The 19717-nt window shown below is 43.3% G+C and overlaps 1 protein-coding gene across 3 annotated transcripts in view; it reads right to left on the bottom strand.

Moving 5' to 3' along the window:
- LIPA (lipase A, lysosomal acid type) overlaps window positions 1–19717 on the bottom strand; it is a 48120-nt gene that overhangs the window by 11474 nt on the left and 16929 nt on the right. For 2 of the 3 annotated variants that reach the window (XM_063132913.1, XM_063132912.1), the window contains exons 2-6: window positions 9006–9111; window positions 7811–7928; window positions 5177–5375; window positions 4221–4330; window positions 2524–2660 (exon numbers count right to left, since the gene is read on the bottom strand). In XM_063132913.1, coding sequence (XP_062988983.1) covers window positions 2524–2660; window positions 4221–4330; window positions 5177–5375; window positions 7811–7928; window positions 9006–9104 — 663 coding nt within the window. In that variant the 5' untranslated portion in view covers window positions 9105–9111. Of the gene's footprint in view, window positions 1–2523; window positions 2661–4220; window positions 4331–5176; window positions 5376–7810; window positions 7929–9005; window positions 9112–13221; window positions 13299–19717 lie in introns of those variants that run through there. The other variant, XM_063132911.1, reaches the window with a different exon arrangement.

The raw sequence follows: 19717 nt of genomic DNA, 5'->3' as shown, positions 1-19717 counted from the left end.
TTTAATGCTCTGCTTGTAAGCTCCTCAGAGGCTTTCAGCTGGGAAGTGTTTACTCCAGTCAGCCACAACTAGGCTGGCAACTGTAACCCAGAGGACCTTTTCTTCTGCCGCCCCCAGACTGTGGAATGGCCTGCCGGAGATTAGTCAGCTTAAAGCTCTCTCAGAGTTTAAGACAGCCGTAAAGACTCGTCTCTTCCGGCAGGCCTACCCAGATGAATTTTAAACCTAAGCATTTTAAGATGCTGTGATTGTTATTTTAATATTGTATTGATTTTATATGCTCTTTTAACTAATTCTATGTATTATGTTGTGTTTGGTGTTGTTCCCCACCTCGATCCAGAGGGAGAAGCGGGTAATTTATTATTATTATTATTATTATTATTATTATTATTATTATTAATTATTATTATTATTATTTACCATTGGAACAGAAAGCTGGTCTTGATTTATCTTTTGGTCTGACAACTGAGCAGCTGTTTCCATAAAGACAGAGAGGGAAAGATGGCAGCAACTGTCTTAATTAATATAAAGGCAGGAGAAGGAGCTGGTTTTAAGAATCATTTTAAAATTAAAAGACCACTACAGTCCATCCAAGAGAAAACCTGATCTCCAATAATTGGCTTGACATTATGCAAGAAATTCTGTTAGCCTACAATAGTCTTGCCCAGCCTGAGGCCCTCCTGTTATTTTGGACTCCAACTCCCTTTAGCCCCAGCCAGCACAACAGTGGGTCAGGGATTATGAGAGCTGTACTCCAAAACATCTAGAGGGCACCATTTGGGGAAGACTAACCTATGAACACAGGAGTCTGAAAGACAACAGGCCAAAAGAAAATAAGTGTTCTCTATATGAAACATCTTTTCCAAACCCTTTGGGCAGGACCCAAAGACCAGACCGTTTGAATGCCATACATATTACGTGTCCAGTTCCTTTGGGCAGGTATTGGTTTAGCAAAATAGTCAATCATACAAAGGAAGTAGAAGAGAAGGAGCAAGGTTATGAAAGCCACTGAGAACTGATAGGTACTTTTTATAGCGCAATGAGGCATTTAACATCTTTTATCAAAGATTGGAAATGTACTGGCGAGAAGGCATATTTAACACATTCATTTCTCATTACATTTATATCCCGCCTTTTTTCCCTCTTGCAAGGAACTCCACTGTATCCTCATAACAACCCTGTGGGGTAAGTTAGGCTGAGAGTCAGTGACTGGCCCAAAGTCATCCAGGGAGCTTTATGGCGGAGTGGGGACTTGAACCTGGATCTCCCGTGTCCCAGCCCAACACTACACTGGCTCTCACAGAAAGAACTATGGAAAAAGCTTTTGCTGTCATGTGATTCTTTCATTTAAAAATTCACACAAACCACTTTCACTATTAATGGATTGCTGTGCCAGGCATAATCACAGGGGGAGAGCAGGGATGGGTGTGTTCTGTCTCCAGGGCTCCTGCACTTCTGTCGATCATGTGCCATTCCACTGTACTCAAGCCTGCACAGATGTAGCCGTTCTTATGATCATCGCCTCAATTCAAAAGGGGAGAGAGGAGCTGGCAAATACAGAAGACTGCAGCTGGGCAGCCTCCACCACAGTGTCTTTAAGCCCCATGAACAGCTGCATGATGTGCCTGTACTTGTAATGTGCCTCTGGCAGCGTGACCAGCCCACAGCAGATTAGCATGGCCCTCTTCTGATTAACACTGTCAAGCCAGATAGTTGTTCACTGTTACTGCTTTGCCAACAGAGTTACCCGTAGCTGTTTTTGGCCACTGCACTGTCAAAAAGCCTCATGGTGCTTTGACATGCCCAGATTCTCCATATGGAAGAACTGTAATCCCATACCAGGGTTTAGCAACATGTGACCCTGGGCCTAATTTTATAAGTCAGCCTAGGATCAATTTAGACCTCCGGCAAGAAAGATCTGTCCCTTCCCTAGCTGCCTGCTGAGCAGAAAGGAAGAGGCACAAAGAGAAAGGAGTGGCAGAAAGAGAAAGGAGTGTTCCACCCACCTTTGGCTCTGGCCCCATTTATCACGGATGCAGCCACTGACAGATAAGGAATGCAGTCCTCGACAGGAAACAAAAAAACCACACACTGCTACCCTTCCCCATACCAAGTTCTCGTGAAAGTAGCTATTCCACTTCCTTTATGATGTGCACTGGACGCAAACAAGGATACGAAAATGGTTAATGAACTTCAGACACGCACGCACACACGCACACACCTGCAACTCCGGCCAATGCAACCCACTGAAGTACATGAACACAAGTTTTGAGAGCAGCTCAAGCAAACCAACACACCGGTAACAAGTTGCCACATCAGCCAGCTTGAGCAGCACAGCCGTCTCCAAGAGCACTGCAAATAGTCTCGGGTCACACAAAGTGTTGACTTTTCAAATGAGCCATCCGTTCAGTGTTCCTTCAAGTATATACAGAGTCAGAGAGAAGCACATTCCCAAGTACTTGGCTACATCCAGCAATATTTGCATTCCCCTGTTCAAACAATTATTTTATCCAAAATACATACTTTGTACAGCAGCTCAGGAAACTTTCCAATCGTGGCTATAGGGCCGGAGGAAAACTTTACGGTGACGGCTGGCGCCAATGCAAAGAACATTTTTATCTTCTTGGCGAACTGTGGCAGCGTTGAAAATGCAATGAAAGCTGCAGTGGGCAAGGGAAGAGAAGAGGTATGAATATAGTTAACAACGCGATCTTGAACAAACCCCAAAGATTAAATTTGCAATCTCTTTTTTCCTCATAAGACAAAAACAGGCAAGAATACTGTGTTTTATTGCCTTAATGTGAGAAATGGTTTTATAGCGGGCTGCTACCTTCAAATCAAAAGGAACTTTTATTTATTTAGACATGGCTGCCCTGGTTTTCTTTCTTTATAAAATAAATTCAAAGCAGTTGCCAAAACTACTAAAATCCATCAACCAAACAATGGATATGACAATAAAAACAACGTGAAAAATACAGTAAACAGTATCAGATAAGAACAGGTTAAAACAATGTTTAAAAGCAGCGCGGTAACGTTAAACTAAAACTCAGCAAAATAAAAAGGTCACAGCAGTATGCCTGACTCCAGAAAGAGAGGGAGCTAAACACACCTCCCTAGAGAGAGAGTTCTATTGTCTAGACCAATGGTCCAACTGGTCCAGACCTGAGACCCACCTCGGACTCCCAACCTGCAGCATGGGACCCACTTCCACAAATTCACAATTGCCTAACATAGTTTCAACAGTTTTGCCACAACCCATCTGGACTGATCTCACAACCCACTTTTAGGTTGCGACCCATCGGGTTGAAAACCACTGGTCTAGGCTTCTGCAAGAGAAAAGACCGTGTCTCACATCCTAACCAACCATCCATTTAGAGTGTAATCCTATGCATGTTTAGACAGATAGGAGCCCTACAATTCCCAGTATCCCCCAGCCAGCCCTTTTTAAGCCTTCGCTTCATTGCTTAATAAGCACACAAGGGAGGAGGACAACTCCATGCCCCTCCAGTGCCATTCTTGCCACCGTCATGTGGAGGGTGAACCTGTGTCCAGAGGGGAGCCTTTTCGATCCATACTGGCTCCCTGCACGATTTAGGGCACAATCCTATGCATGTTGAAACAGAGTCCTACAACTCCCAGCTGGGTTCATTAATATGGTCCCAGCATCCCCCAGCCAGTCATTCTGTCTAAACATGCCTTAGAAACTTGGGAAAGCACACAGGCGCTATGCTATGCTCATTGATCGAACCAAGGTTGTTCTGTCAACCCTGGTTGTTACGTAGTAGAGGAAGGAACCAGGCTGGTACCATCCTCTACTACCCTGCCCCTATTCTTAAAATGGACAGGCAACAAACACAAGGAGGGACTAACAAGTCATGCAGGACTTTTCTAGACCATACACAGCTCTCGGCAAGTTCTTATGATTTGCTTTGACTAAGATTGGAACATTCATATGGTACAGAATATCTTAATTTAGCCTAAGGCCATTTCAAAACGTTAAAACGTTACTTGCACGGAGAACACTTCCAAGTAGGAAAAATGCACAAAAGCCACAAAGAAACAGCTACTCAAGATGATCTTTCACGTGTGCCCAAGTGCCCCATTTGTAATTACTGCATGAGTAAGCTCTCTCTCCTGAAGTTAACATGCAACAGTCCCTGTACAGTTAAACATGTAGCTATTGGAATTGCCAATACGCATTAAGAAGTTTGTTAACCTACCTATAGTGGTGCCCTGAGAATGGCCAACATAAAATATTTGCTCCTGGCCAGTTTTGTTCAAGATGAAGTTTATTGAAGCTGGAAGGTCGCATTTCGCCATTTCATCATAACTACAAAGGAAAATGCAATATATTATATGCTATGTTTAATATATGGAATATAATCCAGATTATGCCAACTCTCAGTTTTCTAAAATGCCTTGTTTTTCCACCCCATGTAATAGATTTGGATCTGGCAGACCAGGGTCTCGCCTCTACCATGGACCCAACCAGGCACGAATTCTCAGACTCAATTCCCTCAAATATGAAATTAATGTAATGACACCCTACCCTGAAGGATTGTTTTCAACGACAAATTCAGTAAGGCCATAAGGATGCAATAGTATGGATGTTTAGACAGAAAGCAGTCTTGCACGTTCATCATTTCCCAGCCAGCCTTGCTCTGAACTCAGAGGCTGACAGGAATCCTGTGCAGAGCTGGAGGAGCACAGAGACGATCATCACCACTGCGCTTTGCAAACTCTGCATTTTTGCTGGATGGGCAATTTTTGCCCGCCTAGCTATGGCTAGGCGGAAAGGGAGGGAAGGAGGCTGCGGAGGGCTGGGGGCAGCTTGCACTGCTGCTTCCACAGTCCCTTCCATGCCTATGGAACCGTCCCCTGCCCCTCCTCTCCGAGGTCACTTTTGAAAGCTCAGGGAAGCAGCAAGCAGGGTTTTCTCCGCACCAGCTGCAAGGGGGAGGGGAGCTCGGACTCCTGGGTTCCAGGCCAGAGCGCTGACTCTGACTTTGGATCCAGGAATCCAAACTATTCTACCCAATCATGCAATTCCCCGCATGCACAAAACTTTATCTTTTTTAACTACCAACAGGAAAAGCATGGCTGGTTACACACTCCAAAGGGGGAGAGGGGGAGAAATCCAAGCAACAGCAAATTACATTTAGCCAGTTCACTCTACCTGAACCTCCAGAATTCTTCTTGTTCTGTTGTATAATTGATGTGTTTATTGGACCAAGTGTTACCTCTGCTGTTTCCTAACCAAACATCATAACCAGCGTCAGCCAGCACAAAGCCCAAGCTATTGTAGTCCAGATTTGTCACCCAGATACTGCCATCAGCAAGTAAGCCATGCTGCAGAAACACAGCTGGCTTAGGATCTGAAGGGGAAACATTTTGAACGAAGTTACAGAGTTTCAGAGACCCAAAGCACAGATTACTCTAAAAGTAAAAGATACTAGAGTAAGTGCAGGTGATTTGACCTGGATCAGAAACCTTGGGGGTGGGGTAGGGGAGGAAGATCTTTAATCTGCCCCACACACACTGTGGTCCCAATCCAAACTGTCCTTCTGCATCTGCAATTCATAGTACCAAATCATAATCCTTTTGTTTTAATGGAATACTATTTGGCAACAAAATTGTAGTCGTGGGCCCCCAATCTGGATTGGGACCACAGTGGGATAGAACACCCCCTCCACTACACCCCACATTAGGGCTCCAATATCAATTAGGACCCCTGTGTTTACTCAAAAGTAAAAAGAGACGTAGCTGCTAGAGACATCCTTAAAGTAATGTATGCTTTGGCCTAGAGCAGGGGTGAGCAAAGTAGGCCAAAGTTTTAGTGGCTGTTAAATACCCTTTAAACAGCTATTAAGCTAAAAAGCCTTTCCTCAGCTTTATCGCCCCATCCCTTCCCACTTCAAATCTTATAATATGACTGGGTAGGAAAGAGACAAATTCCTGGAGAAGAAAGCTCCAGTGGACTAGATGGACCCTTAGTCTGATCTGCCATGGCTCTTCTTATGTTCTTATGAGAATCAGTAGCACAGTTTAGCACAAAAAGCACCGGGCCCGGTCCTCCATCCCTTTACGTAGAGTTTTTCCAGGAAAGATTGAATATCAAAATTTGCATTGGAAAATTTTCTGATACCCTAGGGAGTGGTTTAATTTAGCACGTTTATTTTACTTATATTTAGTGAACTGAGCTAAAAAAAAAAAAGGTACCCCATATTATTATTATTTTGTCCTAATACACCACACATATTTGACCTGAAATATTTGAGGAATATATTAAAGCTCCACATCAGTGCTTTTAAGGAACAATCCTTTAAGACCTTGTCTTTGAGATTATCCCTTACTCTGGTTTCACAAGCTGACAGCCTCCGGCTCTCCTATCCTTTGTTTTTTGAGGGAAATCCTAATTCAAGAAAAAGCTGCCAACAAATGATAGGGAAACAGACTTGCCAGTGCCCTCATTTCCACACAGCCCTGCTTTTGAGTTTTTACTGGGCAGCACATCCCAACACTTAGTGTGGGCAGCTATCTCTGAATGACAGCAGAGAACACTGAATATAATGGTGATGAATGCAAAAACCTCTTTTCCAACTTAAGAGATTCTCCCAGAAGAACACATAGGCTCAGTTCAGACAACACATTTCTCAACGGTGGTTTTAGAACTCCATGGTGGAGTTTTTACACCACCGTTGAGAAATGTGTTGTCTGGTGGGAAAGCTCCATGCAATGGGAGAGTTTTTTGGAAAAACACTCCACATGGAATATCCACACTGTGCAGAGGAGATCTGCTGCACAACGGTTGTGTTCCATGTTTAGTGGAGGACTCCGGGGAGATTTCTGTTGTGTTGAGCTGACTTTTCCCACTGGCTACAGAGTTCCCTGGCAAGAGTAGCAAAAGGACTGAGTGCCGCTCTAGGAGAGCCGCCGGGAGTTTTCACACTGCGTTGACTAACGTGTTGTCCGAACAGAGCCATACACGTGACTGAGCCTTGTATCAAACAGGCAGGCAGCTATGGTAGGACTGCAAATGGCTGACGTCAACACAGGTTTTGATTGAGCTATTTTTTCCACAGGAAATCATGGGACCCAAAGTTTGCTAACCAAACAAATCCTTTAGCTTCCTCTTCCCCAATCCAACCAATCATACTTCCCCTTACTTCTTTTAATAGCTTCACAGAAGACTAAAATACGCTATTTATAGAGATTAAAAGTGTGTGTGTGTGCGCGCACGCAATACACACACACAAGCTTATAGCGGTACAAAGGTTAAGCATGAACACATGCTCCAGACAAAACAAACATGAGAGGATACGTGGCGGCCAGTTCTTGCTCTTATAAGGAGAAAAAGAGGCTACACAGGCCCACAATGTTCTTTATATTCCACACGGTCGCAGAATTTCTATCCTGCCATTTCCCTGGGGCTCAGTGTAAGCTACAATGTTTGGGGAGTAAAGAGAAGCCTGAAAATATATGATATAACATAGGAGCTAAGTCAAAACACCCACACCCACACCCACCCTAACCAAATTGAGAAGAAAATCTATTTTGTGAAAATAAACTCAATACTTACTAGCAGATTATATATATTCAATTTTACTTTTTAATAATTTGTCTTACTCAGAATCAACATTAACTTATTTTTAATCTATAAGTAAAAGTTACAATAATCATACATTACCAAGCATAAGACAAACAGTTCCAAAAGCAAGAAGTGATCACTTTTCTTTTTAGAACTATGACAGTATTTAAACATTTGCATATATGTGCATGTGCACAAACCCTTCTCTAAACACACACTCACCCTTGTTCAATGGATTCCTTTTCCCATGAGGGATTCTGTTAAGACTGAGGATATACCCATCCTCTGTCACCACTTCATATTCCTCACTGGGATATCCTCTAAAGGAAATAATTTCACTCTAGGGGGAAAGAAAGAGAAGCAAAGTCAAAGTTTGGTTGGGAAGACTAATTAGTGAGTGTAAGATTTCTAGCTGCTTCCCCGCCACAAGACAGACTATACAGAAGATATAGCTGAAGTGTACAGGGACAAAGGGATGAAAAAGCAGTGAAGGCAATAATATTATCCACACACAACCACTTATTTTTCTCCTGTAAACAAGTCCATGAACTAACTCACTGTAGTGTCTGAATCAACTGCTTATGCAAATTTTCAGATGACCGACTTCAAACCAAAACAGGGCGGTAAACCTAAGGCAATCCAGCTTTCTGGCACTATTGCTATCTGATTAGCTACTTGAGTAACTTTTAAAGCACTGCAGCTTCCACAGTATTCCTAGAGCAATTCCTAAGGGAAAACTTGATGGCTAATGAATGGTTGAGCAGGTCGAAAGTGCTGCCTCATTCCAAGTAGGAACAGGCCATGTTAGATGCAACAAGAATAGGCCAAGTTAGATTGTGAACAAAGCAGAACTTGGAGGTCTACTCTTTGCACAAAAAGGAAGCCAAAACCCACTGAATTTACTGCTTCCTGCTGCTTTAAGCAGCTTCTCCCTGCCCTGGTTTTGATTCCAGGATAAAGGAAGTAAAGATCATTGTGGGTCACAAGAGCATTGAGTGAGATTCGTCAGACATGAACAATTGATGATGAGTGACAATAAATTATGAAGGTCAAATTCCTTTATAGAATCTCCTTATAGAATGGGTTTATCTCCCTTGCCTCTTCCTAAATTGCTGCTTTATGTCACGCATTGGATTGTTCTGTTTTTAATTTATTTATTATTTTATTTTATTTATTGCATTTTATACCGCCCAACAGCTGAAACTCCCTGGGCGGTTCACAAAAACTAATTGATGGAAGCTGCCCCAAGTAATGAAAATGCATGGGAAAGGCAAGATATATGTGTTTTAAATAAAATAAATTCATTTGTGGATATTTTTATGCCTTTGCAACCCCAACATACATAATTCCAACATAAGTAGCACTAATTAAAAAGGGCTGTAATTCAAGTGGATTAAGCAGAAGATAAATTACTTACAATATTCATAGTTACTTCTGGATTCACATTTCTCCTCACAAGCGTTTTTGAAGTTACAAGGCCTTGGACCAAACTTGCTGTGATTATGAAGCGCCACATCTTTGTTCTGTAGCAAAACAAATAGATCTTTCAGCAAGGTTATCCTTCACAAAAATGCAATTAATCTTTGACCATGAAGTCCCCAAACACAACCGTTAAGAATGTACAGTTAAATCTCTTATTACATTGCTCAGAAAGAAACAGCAGATAAGGCATCTTAAGCAGGGCAAAGGTTGGTGTCAATAGCAGTCTGTGAAGAAACTATGCCTTTCCTAGAAAGGAAAAATGCTTCCATGTTAGATATGTTGCTTTCCACGTTGCTTCGACTTATTTATTTATATGGCACCATCAATGTACATGGTAAAAGAATAAATCAGCAACACGCTCCCAAGTAGGTTAACATTCTAATAAAATAATAATAAAACAATAAGAGAGGGAAGAGAACGCACCAAATAGGCACACAGGACAATAAAACTAAGTGTGAAAGTTAGACTTGCAATACAATCCTATACACTTCAACTCAGATGCATGTCCCACTGATTTTAATGGGCTTACTTCCAGGTAAGTGGGTGTAGCATTGCAGCCTTATTTTAATAAAACAAGACCCAAGATATGAAAGTTGGTATGGAGTGCAAGTTAGGAGCCAGTTAATCCCTGGTTCAAATGTCATCCGACTAGGTGGCTCCAGACAAGTTGGCTTCATAAGCAAAATGGAGATAATATCGGCCTACATCAGGATGTCAAAAAGGATGCTTTGAATACATGAGCTGTAAGCAAATTTTAAATCCTCTTCAGCAGACATATACAGCGTACCTTCTGCATTGCAACAGCTACTGAAAAAACGTAAGTGACAACCGCAACCATATGGAGAGGCGTCATCCAGTCGCTCAGAGAGGTAAACCTCCTGAGAAAAATGTTCAAGTAATTGCGGAGACACAGCAAGATTCACGTCCCCCTATGCCTGGATGCAGACCATCTACCAGTTCTCTACAGGATTGCAATTAAGACAGGAAAACTGTAATACAAATTACCACCTGAATCCTATCTGAGAGGGGAGTTCTAAGTAGTTACTATTTGTGATTAATATGTCAGAAGAAATAGTAATGTCTTCACTCCTGATCAGTTTGCTTATGCACACACAACTGGAAGAGGACCCAGTTCACCTCTCCTTCAGAGAACAGACCCTTCAACTTTTCATAAGTAATACTGGAGTCTCTCTCACACCCTCATTTTCACATCAAAGAATCCCTAGTCTCACTACCTCTGTTGGTTCCCTGCCCTCTTTCACATTGTGAAAGGCTCTGCTTTGCATGCCATATGCTGCATTCTTTTGCTCAGAAACACCCTACTCACACTAGCTTTTGACGGAGGGCTGGAGAGTAAACTGACCATTTTCTTAAAACTACTTCATTTGAACATTTTTCAATTACAAAACAATCCATTAAAGTAACATTTCATACATTCCTCTCAAATACAGGTACCAGTTTTCACTTTCATATTCTCTTTTACTGAAGAGAAACAAAGTTCACTGAAACTATAAACAGACAATATATTACAAATGTCTATTATGTTCCCCAACATCTTTAAAACTTGGTGGGTGGGTGTGATGTTTGTCAGTATCACAATAGAACTAACCCAGCAGCCTTAAATAATAAAAATGGGCAACTCTGAAATTATTTACTTTTTTTTAGATGAGAAGAACAAAGGACATAGCAACATAATCCACAGAGCATGGTCTTTCTAATAAGAGGATGGAATTGACACACCATCTCATTACAGTTGAGTGTGGCCATCGCTCTCCTTGTTTTGCAATACTTTAGAAACACATGACTGGAAAGAAATTACAAATTGCTTCATCCATACCATCCTACAACAGCACTATATTCAGCTAAAATACAGCCGATTTTAGTAGTCCAAAGGAGAAAGGTAGCTGATAAAAGCCAAGGCACAAAATGAGTCACTGGTATATTAACATTAATTACTGGCCTGCAGCTTTTGTTCCTGGCCCTGACTTTAACAGCAGCACCAGTTAAAAAGCTGCTAGTAAGAGGCACACGAACAGGGCTAGCTAACAAACAAACAAACAAAACCACCTGACAACCTCCTTAATGACAGATTTTAAAAAGTGTGGGATTTTATTCCAATTTTAAGGCGAGTTGTCTGCTGTGAAAGGCTTTCAACCTCTGTGGCATTGACGAAGCAAGCTATGGGTTGTATCCTGGTTGTGTTTTTATGTTGTATTTTATATCATGGTTTTATACTGTTTGTTTTATACTTTGAATGGTTTGAGCTTCGGCTACTGGGCGGTATAAAAATGCAATAAATAAATAATAAACTATTTGAGGGTGTCTTCTGAGAGTAGACCCCTCCCAACTGCATCTCTCTGCTGATGAAGCACTCTTTGACCTAGTAGAGCCTTCCTTGGGCAAGGAAAGCGACAGAAAGGCAACCTGTTGGTTCCCCCCATCCCCATCCCAGAACTGCTCCAGAGGGATAAGGATCCTGTAGAATAACATGGGAGGTGGTGCAACAGGCTCCAGGAGAAAGAGAAAATGTGCTCATCACCTTCTCCTCCGCTTTCCATTCATGGAAGCCTCTACTGGCCCCTTCCCCAACCTGGTGTCCTTCAAATGTCCCATTAGCCCCAGCCAGCAAAGCCAATGGTCAGGAATACTGGGAGTTGCAGCCCAAAATGTCTGGAGGGCACCAGATTAGGGCAACCTGCTCTACTGGATTGAAGAGCATTCCATAAACAAAGGACACAATTGGATATAACCCTAAAGGCTCAATATGTTTTCTAGAACAGTAAGATGTGTTACAGAAAAGAACTAGATTTATAGCCACGTCTATTACCTCAGAAAACTAACTCAGGGCAGTTGTTTTTTTTTTACAAAAATTGATTGTAAAAATGATCAGTTTAAACATGGTTTCTCATGTTGAAATTACAAGTCAGTTTAAGCAGGAGTGTCTTTTCAAAAATAACTAGGCTAAAAAACCAAATCTGAACTTTAAAAAAATTGATTAAAGCCTACATTTATAATCTCTCAAGACTGTCATAATTCAATCTATGAAACACAAGTCTTATTATTATATTTCTATACCATCCCAAAGCTGAAGTTCGCTGGGCGATTTACAATTCCTAAAAGGTACAGTAACAATATTACAAAAATATGACATTATGATAAAAAAAAAGTCTAATTTTTTTTTACAAAATTTAAAACAGTTGAAGCAACTAAAAAACAACATTGGTAAACTTATTAGACCTGTTCAAAACAGCAGACATAGATATTCCGCGACAGTGTTTTTACATAAAGGGAGAAGTAAAACTAGGCATTTCCAAGATTAAGCATTAGAAGTGACAATTTAAGTCACTGTGGACTTCGTACTGCAGGCTGGGGAAAGCGATTTCAGGCACTAGGATCCAGGAGATGCCATCCCAGTATCTCACTAGGATCATACCAGTGCCTACATGGGTAATCACATACTCTCTTTTTTTTTTTAGCCCCTCCAAGTTCCATGATTATGGTGCTAACAACCCTTTTGCAGCAATTGATTGATTAGCGTGTCGTCGGAACTCAGCCATAAAGTTTCCACCACCCCCAGGGTATAAAGTTCCCACCACTTATTCACTGCCACCTCCATGCCAATAAAACCTTTGTCTAATTCCTTTCAGCCTGTCATGATGCAGCCGTTAAAACAGTAAGCACACCTCATTATCCCTACACAGTTAGCACACGGATCCGCCACTCCACGTGCAGTGCCACTCAGCCCTACTCCACATTGCTCCCTCCCCCCACCGGCGAGCATGCAGAGGAGGCGCCCCTGTGGCCAGCCTTCCAAAGGCAGGTCCAGGCTACCGGAGGGCTGCAGAAAGAGACGCAGGGCCGCCATCCAGGGCAAGGTCCCCCACCCGAAGCGCGGTTTACCAGGCCCGATCCTACCCGGCTTTCGTTTACTTCGAAGCCCCCGTTATTGCCACGCTTTGCTCCAGGGGAGTGTGAAGAGCTGGATTACAGCCGGAGCACTAGGGAGTTCAACTGGGCTTACCGCCAGGGAAGGTAGCCCGGCGGCTAGTAACCTTAAAGGAAGGAGAGGCGCCCCCAGCTCCACTTTCAGCCAAGCGCCCCCACTCACCGACCGACCCCACCCCTTCCCGACCCCGTGCAAAGCCACTCACCAGGGAGCCGAGGCAGTAACCGGGCCACAGCAGATGAAGGCACAGCTCGCACCAAGCCCTAGGCGTTCTGACCACGCCTTCCGCTGCTCCGAGTAAGACGGCAGCGCAGCCAACCACGAGCCTCCTGAAGCGCTCTCGGGCTATGCATATTATCCAATCACAGCTCACGGAAGAGAAAGATTTCCCCCTCCCCGCCTCTACCCAGTAACTGGGCGGGGTTCATAAAGGCGGCTGAGAAGGCCGAGAGAAAAGGATGAGTGTTGGCGTGAACTGAAGGGCGACCCGCTTCGTTTGTGTTTCCTCTTCCCTTGCGGCCTACTCCAGGTTGCTGCCGTTGCTATGGTGACTCATCGCGCTAAGACGCGCTCATGAGAAAGGGGGCTTCCTTCAGAAGAGTCTGTCTACTATTAGCATTATATAGTAGCTTATATGTCCGGCGTTGCTCGGGACCGTGAATAATGTTTATAACAGTTATTTGATTTATAATAAATTCCTATGCAACTTATTCATCTGTAGGTTGGTTGTTGTTTTCTAGTTTGGTTGAGTTAGTATATTGTTTTGTTAGAATAAATGGGATCTTGTGTTAATAATAACTGCATTTCAAATTAGAGCTTTGTGATAAACCACATTTTTTGTTTTACCTGAAAAGCCTACACCTCCCACCATGCCTTGGCCAGAGCAGCCGTCTAAATTTCAAAAACAATCAGGACACACAACACCCTTTCTACTGATATAAATAATAGCTAACTTACAGTTAGCTGTTCTCTATCAGAAGACAACCATAAGGCAAACATGCAGCCTAAGTGAAGAGTCAAGCTGAGGTCAAGAGGTAAGCGTGTTATCTGGAAAGACCCAGCTCAGTCAACAGACAAAACACAATGGGATTCTGCTAAGAGTAGTATTTGCAATGCTATGAATTTCTTGTAGAAATATACCCAAGCATGACACTGTATGACCTAATATGTAACTTGTTTGCAATACAGTATAAAGGTCCTGGATGAGAAACATTCAGGACTGCTGCTGCTATTCCTAAATTTGAAGCAGGCAGTCTTTTCGCTGCGGAAATAAAGCCAAGGCTTTGATCTTACCCCGTGTCTATTTGTTATTTGGTTCCAGCGGCTAGACACGATCCTAGAGAGAGAGCTCAGTTTGAGGGCTCTTACCACACTACCAGCTAAAAAATATGCAAACCTAAAAATATGTTTTCAAAATATACCTGGCATTGCCCAGATATCTGAATAATAAATAGTAGGAAAGCGGATCCACCATCTTAAAGTAGCAGGCTGATGCTAGGCCTGTGAGTTAACCTTTAAACAAATTAAATTCATTTCCCCCCCTCAACTTACCCTCACGACAACCCCACAAGGTAGGCCTGTCCTAGGCCTGTGAGATAACTTTAAAACAAATTAAATTAGTTTCTTTTGTCCCTCCCTCCCTCCACGTTACTGTTGTTATTATTATTAATTTATTATATTTGTATTCTGCCTTTTCCCAATGCTCGTCCTCAAAGTGGCCTTACAAAATGAAAACATATACAGCTAAAGCCTGAAAATAGAAATATACAAAAGTTAACTGGTGCCCGTCAGATGTGTTGGGTTGCAAATCTCAACGTGAGGAGATGCTCTAAAAAAAGAGAAGTAGGTAGCCTGAAGTTGTTCATGATCTGTTTTCCACAACCTCACAGTCACCTCTGCATATCATAACCTGCTTCCCTCCAGATGTTTGAGATTACAAGTCCCAGCCATGAGACATACTGACTTGCAATTATGGGAGTTGTAGTTCAACACCTTTGGGGGGCACCAAGTTGGGGAAGGGCTGTTCTAAACAAAAAAAGAAGTAGGTGGCCCTAAGTTATCAGTGTTCCACAATCCCACAGTCGCCTCTGCATATCCTGTGTCCATCCTGTCCTCATGGTTTATCTACTTCGAGAGAATGAGAATTTCATTTGCACTTTCTGCCTCCTTAGGGATAATGTGGTGTTTAGGCTTGTGAGCCTTCACTCCCAATTTCCCTGCTTTTTGGTGCTTGGTTGAAAGCTGTAGAGCAGTGGTTCCCAAACTTTTTCAGGTCACCGCCCCCTTGGTTCCACAAACTCATGCCCAGCGCCCCCCTACTGTACACTATAAAAATCATTATTCAGAATAGTGGTTTTCAACGACCCACCGAGGAAGATAATAACAATAAAATTCAAAACAGTAACAATTGAATACTTTATTCAAAATCCAATTGGTGTGCCCCGCCACGCTGGCTGCAAACAGAGGCGTTTGCTCTCTTTTCCCTCCCTCCCTCGGCAAGCCTGGGGCAGGTGCTTCCCATTTAGAGGGGATTCTAGGAGTTGAAGGACTTTTTTCTGTCTAAACATGCATAAAATTGTGCCTTTAACTTATCGTGTCACACTAGCATGAATACAGGAATCAAATAGGATTTCCTTCTTCAGTGGAACACACTTACTTAGGAGTAAGCACCATTTTGTTATAGGAAAGGATAATGTATTTTAATTAAAATTTTAAAATAATTATCTGCCACCTGGTACAGAGTTTTCCTATGGAAAACCTGGCTGGGACTGAAGTAGAGGGGCATTAATTTTACTGTACTTATTGTCTTTAAATATGGTTAAATATCCCACAGTTACCTTGCTATTCTATTTCTACAATTCATTTTCTCCTGTCTTTTCTTCACCCTCTCTTTGTTTTCAGGCTGAATCCTATGCACATTTACCTCAGAGTAAGTTTATTGATCTCAGTGGGGCTTACTTCTGAGTAGACATACTTAGGATTGTGTTGCAGGTCTGTTTTTATGGTGACACAAGATACACACTTACCATGTTTACCAACAGAACGCTTGAAAAAAGGGGGTTGGACACCCTGAAATAAGCAAGGGCAGATAGGAATGGTTTCAGCAAGCATTCTGGAAAAAGGTGCTGCTGAATCTTCTTTAGCCAGGAGGGACCTGGGAAATTGCATTTCTCTCTCCCTCCCCCTTTTCTTTTCTCTCCCAATCCCGTTGTAGTCCAGTTTTTTGGGGGGTGGGAGCACACACACAGACACACAGCATCTCTCTCTCTCTCTCTCTCCAACCCCCCCTCCCCCCAAGCCTCACAATAGCTGCCGGGCTGATTACAACAGGAGGGAAGCAGCTCAGAGGGGAGATGGCCCCAATCTGCAACTCCTGACAGGGGAAGGGAGCCTGGTGATACCTTGCAGCTGCACAAGCAGTCCTGCTCCCCACCCAGCCTGCCGTCTGACTGCTGTTCTTGGCAGCTGCTCTGCTGCCCGCCGTCCTCCACATGCTCCTTCCTCTCCGCCACATGGCTGCTGCTCCCGCCTTGTGCAGCAACTATTGCGAGAGGTCTGCCGGGGCAGCTTGTAGGAGGGAGCAGCTCTGGCCAAGCGAGCGAGCAGGCGGCGGTGGCTCCAGCAGGAAAGAAGCCCTGGGCCCTCCTAGGCAGGAGAAGAGTGGGCAGAGCAGCTGAATTCGCCGCTCTTTCCTGCTCTGCTGCCTCCTGTGGGCTCTTCCCCCACCCCCTACTTCTGGTGGGGCCGCTGTGGGCTTGAGATAGGAGGAGAGAGCGGCTGCGTGAGTGAGAAAGTCCTTCCTGAGCAGGAGCGGTGTGGGGAGAGCAGCTGAATTTGCCGCTTTCCTGCTCGGTCCCTGGGTTTTAGGACCTTCTGGAGAGACCACCTCGAGCGCCCCCCTGCCATCCCTTTGCCTCTTAACGCCCCCCTATGCAATCCCACCACCCCCAAGGGGGCAATACCGCCCACTTTGGGAACCACTGCTGTAGAGCCTTAATGTTGTTTTGTAAACCGTAGGGTTTTTTTGTTTAATGAATAATATATGTTAATATGTAAAACTTAGCACATTGTCCCCCATTCCACTGGAGTTTTCCCCACATATATTTTCCAGCATGACTTATGTCTCAGCAGAAATGTGTGCATTTTCCTGCAAATAAATTTGTGTAAATTTAGGGGAAGTTTTTTAAAAAACTGAAGTCAACAGACTTGGCACAGCCCAAGGAGATCACACCAGAACGGATTCCACAGGTCGTATTCTTAGAAATCTGAACTCATTTTAGTCTGTATCAAATTTCTCCAGCATCGCTACTTACAACTTAGCCTCCATGCACCCATAATTCTCCTTGGCCTTTCAGGCCCAAATCCAGATGGGGAGGGTGGAGTACCTGGGACCAGCAAAGATGCCTCATGTTGTCCTGGTATTGCCTTACAAAGCACTTGAGTCTTATTGTATTGCTAGAGGAAACCTGTGAGTTGACCTGTTTGTTCCTTACATCAGTAGTTAACAGAATGGGTTAAACAATAGGAGGGAGCCCTCCTCTAGCACCAAGGCTAGATGCTTCATAAAGCAATACAGGAACAAGACCACATGGGGGTATCTTTCCTAACCAATGAAAAGTCTAAGCACAATATCAATATTGATCACAGGGCAACTCGGTTAAAGCATCTGCTTTCAATTGCCTGGCTTTATCAGGCTTGAGCCAACATGAGATAGCCTTAACTCTGCTTTTAAACCAGCAGGGGTTTGATCACTGAATTTCACTGGTTTTTGAAAATGAAATTTGTCATTACGCTGTTGGCAATCCTACCCTCTCCCCAATGTATTTCATTCTGCTTTCTTGCAAGTTTATGTGTATAATAAATGGGATTATGAATGCTTAACTAATGGTAATGATTTTCTTTCAAGAATCAGATTTTCTTTCTAAAATCTCAGGGAGAACTTCCATAACTAGAGGGGGCTGTCTTCTGCAGAGACTTGCCCTCCACATGTAAAAAGTAATGAAAATGCCAAGGGAGGCAGTGGAGTGAGTGAACTCATCCCTGCGTCCCTTCCTTGTATTTAAGAGTGTACACACAATGAGAATGACTTACTAGGGCTAGATTCTCACAGCCATCGTAATGAGTGTACCTTGGGTGTGCGTGCACATTCAGTGTGAATATATCCTTAGTGTGGGACATGATCCTTGCATGTTATTTTCCCACTACACAGAAAGTAAGACCAAGTACGGAAACCCTTGTGCTGCATTTCTGCTTTCAGAAAGGTGGACTGAGGCTTTGATCCTTCTGCTCCCTGCACCTGTGGATTCCATTCTCACGTCACCCAAATTCTCCAAAGGTCAAACTGCACAAGACTTTAAAGATATGGTATGGGGATTATACTCAAAAGTAAGCTCATGGGACCTCATGTGGAATAGGAACATAGAGTCTTTAATCCTTTGCCATATGCCTGCAATTTGCATTACAACTGGATGTCTTTTGGGCAATGAAAATTGGAGGCAAGGGGAACCTGATCAGGACTGGGACCATAGAGGGGAGGGAGAAAAGGGGTTTAAAGTCTCCCTCCCCTATGTTTCCCCGTGTTTCTTAAAAAACCTCCTGCCATCTTGGGAGACAATGACGAGGCTTGCTAAGTAATCTATAAAGCTTTATTTAAGCAATAAACATCTCTTCTCACTTGAAGAGAGTCTAATCTCTTGGAACTTTCCCCTAGGCAAAAACTATGCAAACTAAGCAAGACAATTGTCCTTTCAAGGAGAACAGAAAGCCTTTTCCCAAGACGCATACTTCAGAGAGATTAGTTCTGAGGCGGCTTCTGATGCAATGTGAGCTGGGCTAACTTTCTCTCGCTTTCTTTTCACTCCACCCGTTTTTAGTCTGCGGCTCACTCTAGGATTGGCTAACCTGTCGGTGCTCTCTCCTTCGGAAGAATGTTGGCTTCCCACTGACTGTGTATTATTTGCCCTTGATGAGATAAGCTTTGGAGAGAGTTCACCACCAGCTGGTGAAGAGCTCGTGAGAGCTTTCTCCCCCACTGGTACAGGCTGATCTGTTAGCATAAGTGACTCCATTTTAAAAAGGAAACTATGAAGCAGCCATTATGTACCCGAGGATGTCTCCTTGTGTCTGTCTTATCTAACAAAAACAAGAGCCTCAGCTCCAGTGCAAAAGTTAGCTTACAGTAGAGCAAAGGGATTGTTTAACAAAGATTAGTTATGCTCCAGTTTTACATTCTGATTGGTTCTTGCTGCTACTGGGCACTGCCCTTTGCAGGCTTCAAATGCTGTACTGAATTCCTTGCTTCTCTGTCTGACTGCTCACCTTCAAGACACCAGACCTTGATTACTAATCAATAAAGCGCTTTTTGAACCCTCTGTCGCTGAAGTGTGGAGTTGTGCTCAGGGGCTGATTGGATCCCGTCCCTGGGGCGAAGAACTTGTGCAACAGGTCTGTGTCTAGCGCCAACTCCTCTACTTCAGAGTATGATTCTGACTGATTACTTGATTGAACAATTTCTTCCAAACTAGGGGGAACAGGGCTAGACGTGACACCTATGATAGAGTCTCACTCCATGGAGTAACTTGTAGTCATACCTTCTGAGGTCACATTCATACCTAAAGGAACAGGCATTGCATACAGAAGCCTTTTGTACTGAATTCTTCTAAACCCCTTGGAGTGCTGGCAGCATTCTAGTTTCAGAGTAA

Source organism: Elgaria multicarinata, chromosome 8 (genome assembly GCF_023053635.1).
Source record: "Elgaria multicarinata webbii isolate HBS135686 ecotype San Diego chromosome 8, rElgMul1.1.pri, whole genome shotgun sequence".
Lineage (NCBI taxonomy): Eukaryota > Metazoa > Chordata > Lepidosauria > Squamata > Anguidae > Elgaria > Elgaria multicarinata.
Note: the sequence above shows the minus strand (reverse complement) of the source record. Positions and strands in the feature narration are given on the sequence as shown.